Source organism: Bos taurus, chromosome 1, assembly GCF_002263795.3.
Source record: "Bos taurus isolate L1 Dominette 01449 registration number 42190680 breed Hereford chromosome 1, ARS-UCD2.0, whole genome shotgun sequence".
In the NCBI taxonomy this organism is placed as follows: Eukaryota; Metazoa; Chordata; class Mammalia; order Artiodactyla; family Bovidae; genus Bos; species Bos taurus.
The window spans coordinates 119,375,782-119,395,963 of record NC_037328.1 but is presented as its reverse complement, the minus strand read 5'-3'; the positions used below and the strand labels follow the sequence as shown (position 1 = coordinate 119,395,963).

At 38.4% G+C, this 20,182-nt stretch overlaps 1 protein-coding gene across 1 annotated transcript in view; it reads left to right on the top strand.

Annotated features, from left to right (window-relative positions):
• Nucleotides 1–19,454: 19,454 nt before the first annotated feature.
• The window catches only part of CPB1 (carboxypeptidase B1), a 37,003-nt gene continuing 36,275 nt past the window's right edge, over nt 19,455–20,182 (top strand). Inside the window, 2 exon segments of the mRNA NM_001105350.2 lie at nt 19,455–19,536; nt 19,646–19,721. Coding sequence (NP_001098820.1) covers nt 19,466–19,536; nt 19,646–19,721 — 147 coding nt within the window. The 5' untranslated portion in view covers nt 19,455–19,465.

Here is a 20,182-nt window from a genome sequence, read left to right as displayed (position 1 = left end):
ACTTAGGAATATATCTACCTAAAGAAACTAAAGACCTATATATAGAAAACTATAAAACACTGGTGAAAGAAATCAAAGAGGACACTAATAGATGGAGAAATATACCATGTTCATGGATTGGAAGAATCAATATAGTGAAAATGAGTATACTACCCAAAGCAATTTATAGATTCAACGCAATCCCTATCAAGCTACCAACAGTATTCTTCACAGAGCTAGAACAAATAATTTCACAATTTGTATGGAAATACAAAAAACCTCGAATAGCCAAAGCGATCTTGAGAAAGAAGAATGGAACTGGAGGAATCAACCTACCTGACTTCAGGCTCTACTACAAAGCCACAGTTATCAAGACAGTATGGTACTGGCACAAAGACAGAAATATTGATCAATGGAATAAAATAGAAAGCCCAGAGATAAATCCACGCACATATGGACACCTTATCTTCGACAAAGGAGGCAAGAATATACAATGGATTAAAGACAATCTCTTTAACAAGTGGTGCTGGGAAATCTGGTCAACCACTTGTAAAAGAATGAAACTGGACCACTTTCTAACACCATACACAAAAATAAACTCAAAATGGATTAAAGATCTAAACGTAAGACCAGAAACTATAAAACTCCTAGAGGAGAACATAGGCAAAACACTCTCCGACATACATCACAGCAGGATCCTCTATGACCCACCTCCCAGAATATTGGAAATAAAAACAAAAATAAACAAATGGGACCTAATTAACCTTAAAAGCTTCTGCACATCAAAGGAAACTATTAGCAAGGTGAAAAGACAGCCTTCAGAATGGGAGAAAATAATAGCAAATGAAGCAACCGACAAACAACTAATCTCAAAAATATACAAGCAACTCCTACAGCTCAACTCCAGAAAAATAAACGACCCAATCAAAAAATGGGCCAAAGAACTAAATAGACATTTCTCCAAAAAAGACATACAGATGGCTAACAAACACATGAAAAGATGCTCAACATCACTCATTATCAGAGAAATGCAAATCAAAACCACTATGAGGTACCATTTCACACCAGTCAGAATGGCTGCGATCCAAAAGTCTACAATAATAAATGCTGGAGAGGGTGTGGAGAAAAGGGAACCCTCTTACACTGTTGGTGGGAATGCAAACTAGTACAGCCACTATGGAGAACAGTGTGGAGATTCCTTAAAAAACTGGAAATAGAACTGCCTTATGATCCAGCAACCCCACTGCTGGGCATACACACTGAGGAAACCAGAAGGGAAAGAGACACGTGTACCCCAATGTTCATCGCAGCACTGTTTATAATAACCAGGACATGGAAGCAACCTAGATGTCCATCAGCAGATGAATGGATAAGAAAGCTGTGGTACATATACACAATGGAGTATTACTCAGCCATTAAAAAGAATACATTTGAATCAGTTCTAATGAGGTGGATGAAACTGGAGCCTATTATACAGAGTGAAGTAAGCCAGAAGGAAAAACATAAATACAGTATTCTAACGCATATATATGGAATTTAGAAAGATGGTAACAATAACCCTGTGTACGAGACAGCAAAAGAGACACTGATGTATAGAACAGTCTTATGGACTCTGTGGGAGAGGGAGAGGGTGGGAAGATTTGGGAGAATGACATTGTAACATGTAAAATATCATGTAAGAAACGAGTTGCCAGTCCAGGTTCGATGCACGATACTGGATGCTTGGGGCTAGTGCACTGGGACGACCCAGAGGGATGTTATGGGGAGGGAGGAGGGAGGAGGGTTCAGGATGGGGAACACATGTATACCTGTGGTGGATTCGTTTTGATGTTTGGCAGAACTGATACGATTATGTGGAGTTTAAAAATAAAATAAAATTTAAAAAAAAAAAAAAAAAAAGCTCAACATTCAGAAACGAAGATCATGGCATCTCGTCCCATCACTTCATGGGAAATAGATGGGGAAACATGGAAACAGTGTCAGACTTTATTTGGGGGGGCCCCAAAATCACTGCAGATGGTGATTGCAGCCATGAAATTAAAAGACGCTTACTCCTTGGAAGAAAAGTTATGACTAACCTAGATATCATATTGAAAAGCAGAGACACTACTTTGCCAACAAAGGTCCATCTAGTCAAGGCTATGGTTTTTCCAGTGGTCATGTATGGATGTGAGAGTTGGACTGTGAAGAAAGCTGAGCGCCGAAGAATTGATGCTTTTGAACTGTGGTGTTGGAGAAGATTCTTGAGAGTCCCTTGGACTGCAAGGAGATCCAACCAGTCCATCCTAAAGGAGATCAGTCCTGGGTGTTCTTTGGAAGGAATGATGCTAAAGCTGAAACTCCAGTACTTTGGCCACCTCATGAGAAGAGTTGACTCATTGGCAAAGACTCTGATGCTGGGAGGGATTGTGGGCAGGAGGAGAAGGGGACGACAGAGGATGAGATGGTTGGATGGCATCACCAACTCGATGGATGTGAGTTTGAGTGAACTCTGGGAGTTGGTGATGGACAGGGAGGCCTGGCATGCTGCAGTTCATGGGGTCACAAAGAGTCAGACATGACTGAGCAACTGAACTGAACTGAATCAAAATGTCAATAATGCTAAGATTAAGAAATCTTGCAGTAGTCCAACAAAATATCATTAATTCCGTGACTCTAAGCCCAGTTCTCATTTGTCATGTATTTTTGGTGTGTAGATTACAGTGTGTGTTAGTCGTGTCTAGCCCTTTGCAACTAATGGACTGTATGTAGCCCACCACGCTCCTCTGTCCATGGGACTCTTCAGGCAAGAATACTAGAGTGGGTTGACATTTCCTCCTCCAGGGGTTCTTCCCAAGCCAGGGATCAAACCCGCACCTCATGTGTTTCCTGCATTGCAGGCAGATTCTTTACCCGCTGAGCCATTGGGAAAGCCAGAGTTCCAGTACCTGCCTTTTAAGATTGAACAATAATATGAGCTAAAATATAAAACTGTTCAGTATACCTACCATGCATACATTTTTTTTTTACTTTACAATATTGTATTGGTTTTGCCATATATCAACATGAATCCACCACAGGTATTTAAACCATATTCAGAGATCACTGACATCAAATAAAATAATGCATGCCAAAAATATTGCTGACTCTTTTTTAATTCCCAAAATACATGAAGCTATTAAGCTATGCATAAATCATTAACAATTCATTTAATAAGTGCATGAAAGAATAAAGTCCTGACAGCTTCCATTATTTTCACCTATGAACCTGTCTCTAGACTCTTTCTCACCCCCTTTAAAGTCTTATCTGCATTAAACATAACATCCCCTCCCATAACCAGGATGAATATATGGAGTCACTCTTTCACATCAGCAGATTTGAGCCACACACCAGACCCTGCATGGCAGGAATGGACACTATATTCTGAATCTGCTTGATACCTTTAAGGTAATCTCATGAGGGATTAATTTTTGTAAAATTTTCATTTGATGGACAAAAGGCTAATCTGAAATGAGGAAATGAATGAGTTTTAGAATGGGTATGAGGGCTTCCTTGGAAGTCCAGTAGTTAAGACTCTGTACTCTCAATGAAGGGCACACAGATCTCATCCCTGGCCAGGGAACTAAGATCCTGCATGTTGCATGGGACGGCCAAGAAAAAAATGTGGGTACCAGTGACAGAGCTGATTCATTTTGCTGTACAGTAGAAACTAATGCAACATTGTAAAGAAACTATATTACAATAAAAATTAGTGTTTTTTTTTTAAAAAAAAAGAAAGACTGGAAACAGAAAAGAGAAAAAGAGAGAGCTTTTTAAAAAATCATCACAAAAAAAAAAAAAAAAAACCATCAAGGCTTATGCCAAAATATGTTGGGGAATAATTACTTCAGCTCTGCCATTCTCTCAGCCCCTGAAGCCCTGCCACTGCCCACCACGTGTCACTCTTAATCAACTTGTCAGTCTGTTGGTTACAATTTGCCATCAAACAAAACTTTTACCAACTGCTACCCTTATGCCCATTGGACTTAAACCAGCCCCTCTTTCCCATATTTTATACTCTGGACTAAATCGTGTGTGAAAATTACCTTTTATTGACTTTAGCAAGAGCCTTATATAAAAAACCGAGGGCAGATTTCAACTGTCCACTGCCAAAATTGTCCTCTGTCCCATCTGTTGGATGCACATATCATTAAGACTTTTATTAGCCTCAGAAACAGAGAACTCGTTTTATGTGTGGGCTAAAAATCTATAAAAGTCCTTGAAAAGCAGTTCTTACTAATCCTGGTAACCACTGCATCTGAGCAAATGCTGCTAAAGAACTGGAAACAGGTATTAAAAGAACGATAGCCCCAAACTGTAATTTCAGGTCTATAAATTCATACTTTATATTAAACTGCTCAAAGATAATATACCTGTTGTCCTTCCAAAATGGAGACGTTTTAAAATTTAGGTTTTGGAAAGAGATAAGAAAATTTCCTCAAAAACATTTGGAAAAACATCATTTCTTAAAGAAACCGTGGTGAAGGAAAGACACGGCGTAAGAATCACCAGCAGAAGAAATCAAGAACTTTCTTGGAAATGGAAACATTGTAAGAGGCTTAACCATTGGGAGCCCAGGGAGAAGTAATGATCTTTCACCAGAAGAAGAGAATAAAATCATGAAAGCCTAATATGGCTTTTTACAGTTCTGCTTACAATTACGCATTAAACAATTTACCCCTTGTGGATGAGTTCCTAAAGCCTGCTGAGATGTTGCACTTGGAGAAATGAGTACATGCTGTTTTTTCTTCTGTTGAGGGTTATTTTTATTAAAACGAAAAACTTACAACAACTGAAAACAATTCATTTTTGCTGAATCTTACTCTTTCTAAGAAGACCGACAGCATGGATGAACATTTGTCCAATGTTTGTGGTAAGTCCAACAATAAAAGACAACGGCTTATACATTCATGCCCAGTCAATATCCTATGGGCTGGAATTCATAAAATAAAGGCAGCAGATGGCATACCTAAATTTAATTTGCTATTTGATTCATCCTTGTGTTACCACTCTGAAATGCAGGCACTGAATGTTTATCTAACAGTGTCAGAAAACACAAGACCATGCTTTGAGCAAGTTTATCATGTAATCTGATGTTGGATCATCAATCCTGAGAATGAAAACTGCAGCCCATCCGCAGAAGCACTCTCTTCAGATTAAGAGGGACCTGTCAACAGCCAATACTCCATGTATCAGAGATGGCATTTCATATGGTTCGGAATCACTTTTCATGCCAGTAAAGCAATACCAGAGACCATCAAAAGGAAGAATGTGCTTGGATTCTGTTGTTGTAATTTGACATTAAAGAGGATATTTTTGTGTGTTTCAGCCTTAGCTCCCAATGCTCCATTAATGTGATCACTTTTCCTTATGGATTCTTCTCTTAAATACTGTGCTACTACCCTGGATTGTCCATTAGTATGTATATACCAGACCAATATTCTAGACCACCACCTCTAAAATGAAAACCTCCTGAGTCTTATGTTACTGCTTCTGGCAGCTGTCAAAATAATTCCTGCTGACATCACATTTAACAGACTTGCCTCCCAGTCAGATCAATGTTGGGGAGCAGCATGCAGTGCTGCAAAATTAGGTCATTAATTGTGAAGCCAGTTCACCCCTGATTGCATTTGGAGACCAAAACACTCTGAGGTTAAAAAAAAAAAAAAGCTAAACAATCAAAGATTCTGGAATCTTCTTTTAAATCTCAACAAAGGTGTCAATTTAGCTATTTATAATTATTCTCAGAGTTCTTTGGAATAATTTTATTATTTAAAAGTATGGTAATATAGAAAGGAATGAGTTTGAGTTGGCTCTAGTGAGGTGGATGAACCTAGAGCCTATTACAGAGTGAAGTAAGTCAGAAAGAGAAAAACAAATATCACATATTAATGTGTACATATGGAATCTAGAAAAATGGTACTAATGCACCTATTTGCAGGGTAGGACTAGAGATGCAGACATAGAGAACAGACTTGCAGACACAGTAGTGAAAGGAGAGGGGTATGAATTGAAAGAGCAGCACTGAAAGACATACATCATCATATATAAAACACCTAATGAGAGGGACGCCTGGCGTGCCGCAATTCATGGGGTCGCAGAGAGTCGGACACGACTGAGCGACTGAACTGAACTGAACTGAACGGGAAGTTACTGTATAACACAGGGAGTTCAACCCAGTGCTCTGTGACAACATAGAGGGGTGGAAAGGAGGTTCAAGAAGGGAGGTTCATGAGGGAGGAGACGTGTATTCTTATGGCTGATTCACGTTGTTGTATGGAAGAAACCAGTACAACGTTGTAAAATAATGTAAAACATTGTAAAACAATTATCCTCCATTAGAAATTTTAAAAAGTGGGGGAAAAAAAAAGATTTTTAAAAAGTATGGCAATATAGTACCTAGTCCTCCAAAGGGGCTAGAAAATAAGCCAATATTAAAATATACACACTCCTAAAGGGTGAAAATCCAAGTGCTAACACTCATTGGACTGATCATCTTTTTGAGAACTCAAATGTTAACTTTCTCAAATGACTACAGGAGAATCTGTTGTTAACCTTTTCTCTCAAGTGTCAGCCTGAGTGGTTGGCATAGGATTTGCTTATAAAATTACCTCAAAGTAATATACAAGAAACACAAGAGTCTCAATGACTGAGAATCTGGGAGCAGGAAAAACCAACCTGGTAGTCAGAACCAGATTGCCAAATGACAGCATCGGCTGTATTATCTGTGTGCCTGGTGGCTGCCCTTCCAAACTAATTTTAAAAATAAATTGAAATTGAACTGGAGCCATACAAAGTAGAACACACAAACCTTTTTGAAGATTCATATCAGGTAACGAGTAACAGGTTGTCAGAGAATATTGACAGTTTTCTTTTTAGAATTGATTTTATGCTTTTATTTTTCTACCCATATGGCATTTCATATTATTAACATTTATTTATTAAAACCCTGGCCTTTCCTCCAAAGGTTTTAAGGAGTCTTAATGTTCTGTTACAGCATTTCAAGATAAAAATAGCTCTTCACTACTTTAAAAACTAGAATAAAACAAATATTTCTCATATTTGAATTAAAGGAATAATCATATACCTTACAAGTTTGTTTCTAGTAAAGTAAACCTATTAATATGAAAATGTAAAAATTATTATTTATTAATGTAAAAATTCAAAATACCTGAGAATTTCCCCTAAAATCTATCAACTAATACACAAATCAACGATCAAAATATTAAAATGGTCTATAAGAAGTAACAAAGATAAAGGTAGATAGAAAAACAGGTTGATTTCTTTGGCATCATTTCAATTTATGTCCCCACTCTTCTGATTAATTGCCCTCAGCAAGGAGCTAGAACCCAGTTATGCTGTTTTCTTAATTCCTATTGATGGGGTGTTGACATAGGATAAAAAGAGAACCAACTGCCTTTTAATGAACCCATTCTTTATGAGCTAATCAATCATAACTTGTCCATTTTAATTATCTCCCAAATTCCAAATAGAGATATGCTTGCAGTTTCCAAATATTTTCATGATTAAAGATGTTTTCCTTGTTTCAATAGGAACTTCAATTTGATGAGTCAGGTGGTAAGATTTATGGGATGAAGTTGTCCTGTTTATCTCCCAGCTTTCAAAAATACTGATCTGCAATTCAGCAACAAACAACATTCACATCAGAGATATGCAGGCTATGCTCATTCACAATGATGAACATGTTTAAATACATAGATAAATATACCAACAGCAGTAGATGCCAGAAAGAAAAGCCTCCAAGCAAATGTTTACTAGCCTCCCTTTTCATATCTATAAAAAGGCAGTCTATTTGAATATTAAATATAATTACACAAAGCTAACAGGCCATTGGTACACCTGAATAACATTTTCAGGTTTTACCCCCCTTGGAGCAATACTGCAGACTGTCATCAATCAGTTATACTCCTCAAAGTACAGGGAAATTCTGGCTGACTCACAAACAACTGGACAGATCAGTTAAGAGAGAATTCTCACTGAATTGACTATTTTGACTGGGTGCAAGCAGAAACAAAAGCTAACTCTTTTCAAAACTAGCTTCCCATTTAGGAGCTTCCCTCTTCCATCACCTAAAATTCCACCACGTTTAAAATATCAGAATTGAAGCAATAATGTTCCTCTTTCATAGTAAATGGTCTAGCAACTGATAGCAGAATATGGTGATGATGATGGCAATGATGATGATGATACAGGGTTTCTGAGTGAATAATTTTTATATAAAAATTCTCATATTCAGTATCCAATACCCACAAATAAATGTACAAAAGTACTTGTACTCCTCCAAGTCATTAGAATTGTTTTCTCTGATTTAACATAAATTGCATATTTCCTGATTTCTCTCTCTTCCCTTATATCATCTGGTCCTTTAACAGTGAAGAGTCCTCTATTTAATCCTCATCCATCGTTTTTGAGGTAGCACTCAAGTTGAGACAATGGTTTGCCCAGAATAAGCAACTGACCCAATTGTTAAACCTTGTTGTTGTTGTTGTTTAGTCACTCAGTTGTATCCAACTCTTAGAGACCCCATGGACTGTGGGCCCGCCAGGCTCCTCTGTCCATGGGATTTCCTAGGCAAGAATACTGGAGTGGGTTGCCATTCCCTTCTTCAGGGCATCTTCCCAACCCAAGGATCAAACCTGTGCCTCCTACACTGGTAGGTGGATTCTTTACAACTGAGCCACCTGGGAAGCCTGCCTTGTGAAACCTGGGTGAGCCTAACATCCATGACAATGTCATCCTGGAGGCAAGGTACTGTTTAGAAACCTAGAGAGTACAGGTCCATCTCCCTTCTTCTTGGACCTATCTGTCCTTAACTGAAGTTTTATATAGCTCTAAAATCAGTTTATTTCAATATGAAATTATATAATCAAATGTATCTATCTATATTTATATATATATTTGTATATATTTGTATTTATATATATAAATATATTTTTATATATTTATTTATATATGTGGAAAATTCTGAAAGAGATGGGAATACCAGAACACCTGCTCTGCCTCTTGAGAAATTTGTATGCAGGTCAGGAAGCAACAGTTAAAACTGGACATGGAACAACAGACTGGTTCCAAATAGGAAAAGGAGTACATCAAGGCTGTATATTGTCACCCTGCTTATTTAACTTCTATGCAGAGTACATCATGAGAAACGCTGGACTGGAAGAAACACAAGCTGGAATCAAGACTGCTGGGAGAAATATCAATAACCTCAGATATGCAGATGACACCACCCTTATGGCAGAAAGTGAAGAGGAACTAAAAAGCCTCTTGATGAAAGTGAAAGAGGAGAGTGAAAAAGTTGGCTTAAAGCTCAACATTCAGAAAACGAAGATCATGGCATCTGGTCCCACCACTTCATGGGAAATAGATGGGGAAACAGTAGAAACAGTGTCAGACTTTATTTTTCTGGGCTCCAAAATCACTACAGATGGTGACTGCAGCCATGAAATTAAAAGACGCTTACTCCTTGGAAGGAAAGCTATGACCAACCTAGATAGCATATTCAAAAGCAGAGACATTACTTTGCCAACAAAGGTTCGTCTAGTCAAGGCTATGGTTTTGGTTTTTCCTGTGGTCATGTATGGATGTGAGAGTTGGACTGTGAAGAAGGCTGAGCACCAAAGAATTGATGGTTTTGAACTGTGGTGTTGGAGAAGACTCTTGAGAGTCCCTTGGACTGCAAGGAGATCCAACCAGTCCATTCTGAAGGAGATCAGCCCTGTGAAACTCCAGTATTTTGGCCACCTCATGCGAAGAGTTGACTCATTGGAAAAGACTCTCATGCTGGGAGGGATTGGGGGCAAGAGGAGAAGGGGACGACAGAGGATGAGTTGGCTGGATGGCATCACTGACTCGATGGACGTGAGTCTCAGTGAACTCCAGGAGTTGGTGATGGACAGGGAGGCCTGGCGTGCTGTGATTCATGGGGTCACAAAGAGTCGGTCACGACTGAGCGACTGATCTGATCTGATAAATATATTTGTTTGTATATATTCACTGACACTTAAAACTTCCATGTAAAAAGTATAACTTATGATCAAAGGTGGGTGTTCAAAACATAGCTGTAAACAATCTTCTAAATACATACTTGTCATTGTTTAGTTGCTAATTCATGTCCAACTCTTTGCAACCCATTGAACTATAACCTGCCAGGCTTCTTGGTCCATGGGATTTCCCAAGCGAGAATACTGAAGTGGATTGCCATTTCCTTCTCCAGGGGATCTTCCTGAGCCACAAATCGAACCCACATCTCCTATATTGTAGGCAAATTCTTTACCACTGAGCAACCAGGGAATTTTATAATTACACTGATAACACTTAGCCGGTGACCTTAACACTGAAGTCACAATAAACTTTTTGGCCTTGAACATGAACAGACCATGAATCCACAAGTTAATGTGGTTTTATTTGTGAACTTAGTCTGGAGTTTTCCAAACTGTGTTCCCTAAACCACTGGTCCTAAGTGATGCTTTTGAGGAAAATGTTCCACATCCAAACACAATGGAATGTAGCAATAGTCCTAAATCTTCTAACTTAGCTGGACTGAGCCAACCTGGCACTCTACTGTGAGATAAGTTTGGGAAATGCTGCATGCGAGTCCCTTTTTGATGATTTACAATACATGTTAACAACTCTAAAAAGCCCTACACTAAAAGAGTTTGTTTATTTTAGTTTCAAGCAAACACATTTAACCTTAGAACCCTTCCCTATTTAACACCAAGGGGTATGCTTGGGGAAGTCATTTTCCAGAAAGCAAGACCTCACATAGGATGAATCATAACTCCACAAGGCAGTTAACAGAATCTCCAAAATCTCATACTGTTACATGAAACACAAACAGACACCAAGGTGTCTCTTGGCTTATTCATCACCAAAACTGTGTATAAAAAAGAATTTAAATATATAAACATGAGACAGGAAGCAGGAATTTTAGTATCTTTGAAAGTTATTACAACTAACAAAAACAAAATTTAATTACTAACTGAAAATCTTAACTGCCCTCCACTTGGATTCACAAAGCATCAATTGAAATAAATTCTCTAGTATGTTTATCATCCCAAGTACAAGTCATCCACAAATGATTATGTCATTCTTTTTTAGCCATCCAGATCCAAACCTCTAAGTTTGGAGGCAGCTCTAGCTAAGAAGCCAAGGGAGGCAGAGATCCTTCCCACTATCAAAGTTAAAAGGCAGACTTCCACTCACCCAGTCCTCTTTCGTAGCTAGACACTGACCTATGACTTTGACTTGATATGGGATCTGGTGACAAACACAAGTGACAACTGCTCAAGATCCATCCTGGGAAAGGCAGCAGCAGCAGCAGTGATAGTTTTATAAACATTTTAATTGGGCTTTATTCCAAGGTTCTGGAGGTGATCAAATGACTTAGCACATTCCATCATCCTGACCACAGAATTGCTTCAAGGACAGAGATGTACCAAGTCAGGCCACTGAGATTCATTCTGAAGATCTGTTAGATTTGAGGGGAAGAAGAAATTATCTTGCCATCAGCACTGTCAATCCATTAAGATGCTAACCTGGATCTATTTGAGGCATGGTCTTCCCTGGTGGCTCAGTCAGTAAAGAGTCTGTCTGCAATGCGGGAGACCCAGGTTCAATCCCTGGGTCAGGAAGATCCCCTGGGGAAGGAAATGGCAACCAACTCCAGTATTCTTGCCTGGAGAATTTCATGGACAGAGGAGCCTGGCAGGCTATAGTCCATGGGGTCACAAGAGTTGGACGTAACTGAAGCAACACACACATGCAGACTCCCTTCTTGGAGCCAATGGTGGAATTTACACAATAGCTAATATTTCCTGTTGTAACTGTAGTATTGTCTCAGTGGAACAGTCAATACTGAAATTTAAGAAAGCTACCTGGCTTTCTAAAACAGACACTGATAGTTTATGGAATTTCTTCGGCTTGTTAGGCCTGGTACCCTAGGGAGGCATGGCTGAGGTCAATACTACAGACTGGTTTCAGCATACTACTGGGAGTCCCATTGAAATTAACCTTAGTTAAATGTCACATTAGGCAAACTGAATGGATTGGATCCCAGCCCCTGTCAATCAAATTAGTAAAAGTGACCAACAGAGTAGCATACTCATGGAAAAATTCAGCAGAAGTCAAGAATGTATATAGGAATTGTTGAGGGACAAGTCTTCATGGATCCCTCTATTTCTGCATGTCCTGGAACAGCTTTTACTTTGGACTATCTTTTCAAGGATGTTTGTATAGCAAACAGCTTAAGAGACAGAATGACATCTCCCTCTAGGGCAAAATGAGAGTTCTGCTTGCAATTCAGGATATTAATGCTAATGTGTCCTCTGGGGCAAAAGCTAGGCAGATTTGCCAGTGGGTTCCCTCATAAGATTGAGAGTTTCCTGAATTTGGTATACCTCAATTGTGACACAGACCTGTGTACCCAACAGCCACCGGGGCTCATAGAACTGCTGCTGCTGCTGCTGCTAAGTCGCTTCAGTCGTGTCCAACTCTGTGTGACCCCAGAGACGGCAGCCCACCAGGCTCCCCCATCCCTGGGATTCTCCAGGCAAGAACACTGGAGTGGGTTGCCATTTCCTTCTCCAATGCATGAAAGTGAAAAGTGAAAGTGAAGTCTCTCAGTCATGTCTGACTCTTAGCGACCCCACGGACTGCAGCCCACCAGGCTCCTCCATCCATGGGATTTTCCAGGCAAGAGTAAGAACTGCAGAGTAAAAGAAATGAAACAAACATAAAGCTTATGCTGCCTGCTGTGCTTGCATAATAAGCTCGTTTGATTCTAATCAAGGAGTTTATCTTCCACCAGTATCTATGAAACTGTACTGGATAATCTTTTATCTTGTAGGTAGGATAACATCTCAGACCCTTCACACTTTCTGACAAAGACCAAGATTAATAAACAGAGGTAACATGCTTGTAAATTGGAGGACTCAAAATTACATCAGCTCTTCCAAAATTGATCTATAGATCAATACAATACGAAGCAAAATTCCACAAGATTTTCATAGAAATTGACAAGTTGACACTGATAGCCAAAGCAATCTTGAAAAAGAACTAACTTGGAGGATTTGTACACTCTCTGATCTTAAGACTTACTATAATGTATAGTAATTAAAGACATTGTATTTCTATACAAATTGTGCAATTATTCATTCCAGCTCTGTGAAAAATACCATTGGTAGCTTGATAGGGATTGCATTGAATCTATAGATTGCTTTGGGTAGTGTATTCATTTTCACTATATTTATTCTTCTGATCCTTGAACACGGTATATTTCTCCATCTATTAGTGTCCTCTTTGATTTCTTTCACCAGTGTTTTATAGTTTTCTATATATAGGTCTTTTATATCTTTCAGTTCAGTTCAGTTGCTCAGTCATGTCCGACTCTCTGTGGCCCCATGAATTGCAGCAGGCCAGGCCTCCCTGTCCATCACCATCTCCTGGAGTTCACTCAAACTCACATCCATCAAGTCGGTGATGCCATCCAACCATCTCATCCTCTGTCGTCCCCTTCTCCTCCTGCCCACAATCCCTCCCAGCATCAGAGTCTTTTCCAATGAGTCAACTCTTCTCATGAGGTGGCCAAAGTACTAGAGTTTCAGCTTTAGCATCATTCCTTCCAAAGAAATCCCAGGGCTGATCTCCTTCAGAATGGACTGGTTGGATCTCCTTGCAGTCCAAGGAACTCTCAAGAGTCTTTTCCAACACCACAGTTCAAAAGCATCAATTCTTCAGCACTCAGCTTTCTTCACAGTCCCACTCTCACATCCATACATGACCACTGGAAAAACCATAGCCTTGACTAGATGGACCTTTGTTGGCAAAGTAATGTCTCTGCTTTTCAATAGGTTATCTAGGTTGGTCATAACTTTTCTTCCAAGGAATAAGTGTCTTTTAATTTCATGGCTGCGGTCACCATCTGCAGTGATTTTGGAGCCCAAAAAAATAAAGTCTGACACTGTTTCCACTGTTTCCCTATTTCCCATGAAGTGATGGGACCAGATGCCATAGGTAGATATATTCCTAAGTATTTTATTCTTTTTGTTGCAATGGTGAATAGAATTGTTTCCTTCATTTCTCTTTCTAATTATTAGTTTATAGGAGTGCAAGGGATTTCTGTGTGTTGATTCTATATCCTGCAACTTTACTATATTTATTGATTAGCTCTAGTAATTTTCTGGTGTAGTCTTTAGGGTTTTCTATGTAGAGGATCATGTCATCTACAAACAGTGAGAGTTTTACTTCTTCTTTTCCAATTTGGATTCCTTTTATTTCTTTTTATCCTCTGATTGCTGTGGCCAAAATTTTGAAAACTATGTTGAATAGTAGTGGCGAGCATGGGCACCCTTGTCTTGTTCCTCATTTTAGGGGAAATACTTTCAATTTTTCACCACTGAGGATAATGCTTGCTGTGGGTTTGTCATATATAGCTTTTATTATGTTGAGGTATGTTCCTTCTATTTCTGCTTTCTGGAGAGTTTTTATCATAAATGGATGTTGAATTTTGGCAAAGGCTTTCTCTGCATCTATTGAGATAATCATATGGTTTTTATTTTTCAATTTGTTAATGGTATTACATTGACTGGTTTGCAGATATTGAAGAATCCTTGCATCCCTGGGATAAAGCCCACTTGGTCATGATGTATGATCTTTTTAATGGGTTGTTGGATTCTGTTTGCTAGAATTTTGTTAAGGATTTTTGCATCTATAGTCATCAGTGATATTGGCCTGTAGTTTTCTTTTTTTGTGCCATCTTTTTCAGGTTTTGGTGTTAGGGTGGTGGTGGCCTCATAGAATGCGTTTGGAAGTTTACCTTCCTCTGCAATTTTCTGGAAGAGTTTGAGTAGGATAGGTGTTAGCTCTTCTCTAAATTTTTGGTAGAATTCAGCTGTGAAGCCATCTGGTCCTGGGCCTTTGTTTGCTGGAAGATTTCTGATTACAGTTTCCATTTCCGTGCTTGTGATGGGTCTGTTAAGATTTTCTATTTCTTCCTGGTTCAGTTTTGGAAAGTTGTACTTTTCTAAGAATTTGTCCATTTCTTCCAAGTTGTCCATTTTATTGGCATATAATTGCTGATAGTAGTCTCTTAAGATCCTTTGTATTTCTGTGTTGTCTGTTGTGATCTCTCCATTTTCATTTCTAATTTTATTGATTTGATTTTTTCTCCCTTTGTTTCTTGATAAGTCTGGCTAATGGTTTGTCAATTTTATTTATCTTCTCAAAGAACCAGCTTTTGACTTTGTTGATTTTTGCTATGGTCTCTTTTGTTTCTTTTGCATTTATTTCTGCCCTAATTTTTAAGATTTCTTTCTTTCTACTAACCCTGAGGTTCTTCATTTCTTCCTTTTCTAGTTGCTTTAGGTGTAGAGTTAGGTTATTTATTTGACTTTTTTCTTGTTTCTTGAGGTATGCCTGTATTGCTATGAACCTTCCTCTTAGCACTGCTTTTACAGTGTCCCATAGGTTTTGGGTTGTTGTGTTTTCATTTTCATTCATTTCTATGAATATTTTGATTTCTTTTTTGATTTCTTCTGTGATTTGTTGGTTATTCAGTAGTGTGTTGTTCAGCCTCCATATGTTGGAATTTTTAATAGTTTTTCTCCTGTAATTCAGATCTAATATTACTGCATTGTGGCCAGAAAAGCAATCTTGAGAAAGAAGAATGGAACTGGAGGAATCAACCTGCCTAACAAGCCACAGTCATCAAGACAGTATGGTACTGGCACAAAGACAGAAATATAGATCAATGGAACAAAATAGAGAGCCCAGAGATAAATCCATGCACCTATGGACACATTATCTTTGACAAAGGAGGCAAGAATATACAATGGAGAAAAGACAATCTCTTTAACAAGTGGTGCTGGGAAAACTGGTCAACCACTTGTAAAAGAATGAAACTAGAACACTTTCTAACACCATACACAAAAAGAAACTCAAAATGGATTAGAGATCTAAACATAAGACCAGAAACTATAAAACTCCTAGAGGAGAACATAGACAAAACACTCTCCGACATAAATCATAGCAGGATCCTCTATGACCCACCTCCCAGAGTAATGTAAATAAAAGCAAAAATAAACAAATGGGATCTAATTAAAATTAAAAGCTTCTGCACAACAAAGGAAATTATAAGCAAGGTGAAAAGACAGCCTTCAGAATGGGAGAAAATAATTGCAAATGAAGCAACTGACAAAGAATTAATCTCAAAAATATACAAGCAACTCCTACAGCTCAATTCCAGAAAAATAAACGGCCCAATCAAAAAATGGGTCAAAGAACTAAACAGACATTTCTCCAAAGAAGACATACAGATGGTTAACAAACACATGAAAAGATGCTCAACATCACTCATTATCAGAAAAAATGCAAATCAAAACCACTATGAGGTACCATTTCACACCAGTCAGAATGGCTGCTATCCAAAAGTCTACAAGCAATAAATGCTGGAGAGGGTGTGGAGAAAAGGGAACCCTCTTACACTGTTGGTGGGAATACAAACTAGTACACCCAGTATGGAGAACAGTGTGAAGATTCCTTAAAAAACTAGAAATAGAACTACCTTATAACCCAGCAATCTCACTGCTGGGCATACACACCAAGGAAACCAGAATTGAAAGAGACATGTGTACCCTAATGTTCATCGCAGCACTGTCTGTAATAGCCAGGGCATGGAAGCGACCTAGATGTCCATCAGCAGATGACTGGATAAGAAAGCTGTGGTACATATACACAATGGAATATTACTCAGCTATTAAAAAGAATGCATTTGAGTCAGTTCTAATGAGGTGGATGAAACTGGAGCCTATTGTACAGAGTGAAGTAAGCCAGAAAGAAAACCAATACAGTATACTAACGCATATATATGGAATTTAGAAAGATGGTAACAATAACCCTGTATGTGAGACAGCAAAAGAGACACAGATATATAGAACAGTCTTTTGGACTCTGTGGGAGAGGGCGAGGGTGGGATGATTTGGGAGAATGGCATTGAAACATGTATATTATCATATGTGAAAAGAATCACCAGTCCAGGTTCAATGCATGAGACAGGGTGCCAGGGCTGGTGCACTGGGATGACCCTGAGGGATGGGATGGGGAGAGAGGCGGGAGGGGAATTCAGGATGGCGGAATCCCGTGGTGGATTCATGTCAATGTATGGCAAAACCAATACAATATTATAAAGTAATTAGCTTTGAATTAAAATAGATGAATTTATATTAAAATAAATAAATAAAAATTAAAAAAAATAAAGACATTGTGATGGTTGTATGAAATTAGAGAAATACATCAGTGGAACACAATATGAAGTCCAGAAATTACCCTGCACATATATGGCCAAATGAATTTGACATACACCAACTGTGATTCAATGGGGAAAGAAAAGCCTTCTCAACAAACAGTACTATATCTACTGGTTATCATATTTTTTTAAAATGTATTGATCCACACTTTACATCATGCATAATGACCTAAACCACAAAACTCTTATAAGAAAACACAGGCAAATATGTTTGAGGTCTTGGGATAGCCAAAGATTTCTTTGGAAAATGTAAAAAACACAAATTATAAAAAATAATAATAATAATAAAAAGGCAAACATCCCATTTCTTTTAAAAGGCAAAAGATTTCAATAGATGCTTCACAAATAGGATTTACAAATGGCCAAAACAATGCATGACAAGATGTTTAACTTCATCAGCATCAAGGAAATACAAATTAAAACCACAGTTAGATACCACTGCACACTCACTAAAATTACCAAAATTAAAGACTAATACTACCAAAACATTGGAGAGAATACAGAATAACTGGATGCTAGTGGAAGCTTAAAATGATACAACCACTGAGGAAAAATGTTTGTCAGAATCTTAGAGTTTGAAATCCTCACCTACATTATTATTTAGCAATTCCATTATTAAATTAGGGGCTTTAAACAGTGGCAAAGTATCCGCCTGCCAATCCAGGAGATATAAGAGACATGGGTTCAATCCCTGAGTTAGGAAGATCCCCTAGAGGAGGGCATGAGAATCTACTCCAGTATTTTTGCCTGGAGAACCTCATGGACTGAGGAGCTTGTCCAGAGGGTCGCAAAAGAGTCAGACATGAGGGAAGTGACTTTGCACACAGTACCTTCTTCAATAGCTATGTAACCTATCCCCCGCAAAATTGGAAACAATACAAATATCCACCAACAGGAAAAAAAACTGCAATGTACAATAAAATATAACTTGCTAATAAAAAGGAAGAAAACAATAATAAAAACAAAACACTAATCAATTTCAAAAACTTTATCACGAATGAAAGAAACCAGACACAAAGAAATGTATACCATATGATCTCATTTATATCAAGTTTTAGTACAGACAAAATTAATACACCAAGCTAGAAATAGGAATAGTGTAACCTGAGGGGAGTACAGACATAGATTGAAAAGATGCTCAAAGGAACTTCTTGCTGCTGAGTCACTTCAGTCGTATCCGACTCTGTGCGACCCACAGACAGCAGCCCACCAGGATGCCCTGTCCCTGGGATTCTCCAGGCAAGAACACTGGAGTGGGTTGCCATTTCCTTCTCCAATGCATGAAAGTGAAAAGTGAAAGTGAAGTCGCTCAGTTGTGTCTGACTCCTAGCGACCCCATGGACTGCAGCCTACCAGGCTCCTCTGTCCATGGGATTTTCCAGGCAAGAGTACTGGAGTGGGTTGCCATTGCCTTCTCCAAGGAACTTCTTAGGGTGATGAAAATATTCCATACCTTGACTGGGATCCTGGGATGTTTATTACATAGGTATATACATTTTTCAAAACTCACCAAACTTTATACTTAAATCTATAGAATTTGTTGTATGTACTTCTCAAATCAAAAAAAAAAAAAAAATTAAAGGCTACAAAATAAATTTTATTTAAAACTTCTTGGGACTTCCCTAGTGGTTCAGCAGTAAACAAAAAATCCAATGAATGGAATTCATTCTGCCAATGAAGGGACATGGGTTGGATCCCTGGTCCAGGAAGATCCCACATGCTTCAGGGCAACTAAGCCTGTGTGCCACAACTGAAGCTGGAGTGCCTACATCCCATGCTCCACAGCAAGAGAGTAGCCCCAACTCGCTGCAACTAGAGAAAGCCTGCACACAGCAACAAAGACCCCATGTATTCAGAAATAATAAAATTAAAATAGCATTTTATAAAAAAAAAATGTAAAAAGCTCCTTTCCTCCAGATATTCAAGGTCTGACATCCAAATTAGATAGGCTGAGTTCATATTATTTGCTCTGTTTCCACAGGTGTTGGGAGAGATAGAATTCTAGACTTTACACAGCTACCAAGGCAACCATACTAGGAAAACCATTAATCAAGATCTGACAGTGCCTATTTGCAATCAGAACACAGAGAACACCCCGGATTATAAAAGCAGGTGAAACCTACCTAAAAGACCTAGTCAGGCACAATGTTGGCGTTCCTGATTCTCGTGACCGTGACCCTAGCATCTGCTCATCATTCTGGTGAGCACTTTGAAGGGTAAGTAGCCTATGGCTTAAATTAGCAAGTCCTTCCTTGTTAACCAAAAAATTTGAACACATTACCCAATTTTAAATGTTCTCTTCTTCTTCTGTATCTCATTGTTCAGTGACAAGGTGTTCCGTGTCCATGTTGAAGATGAAAATCACATCAGCTTACTCCATGAGTTGGCCAGCACCAGGCAGGTAAATGCCAATCTATGCTTATAGGTTTCCTATAACAATATTTTAAAAATCTTAGATTATTTTTTAAAATCTTAAGATTGCACTGTGATTCCATTAAGGGAAAAATGACATGAAATATTAACTACCGCACTTTTGTAGCAAGAAATAAAAACTTGAAAAACATTTAGTGCCACCATGCCATCTTTGTCTGCCTAAATTCGATTGCCATAAGCCCTACAGTATTATAAATCTAGGGTAACTTTTTAAAGAGCTGCCTGAGCATGACAACTGGATGAGTCAAAATTGTTGCAAAGGTCAAAGAACATCTTATGTATAGCAACTTCCCTTCTAAGTCAAAAGAGAAAAATGATCAACTTGGATATTACAGAAAAACTGGGCTTTGGTCCAACTTGAAAGTCATTTCCACATCCCATGTATCATCTGTTCTCTTTGATTTTCTTTCATTCCAAATCAAACAGCTT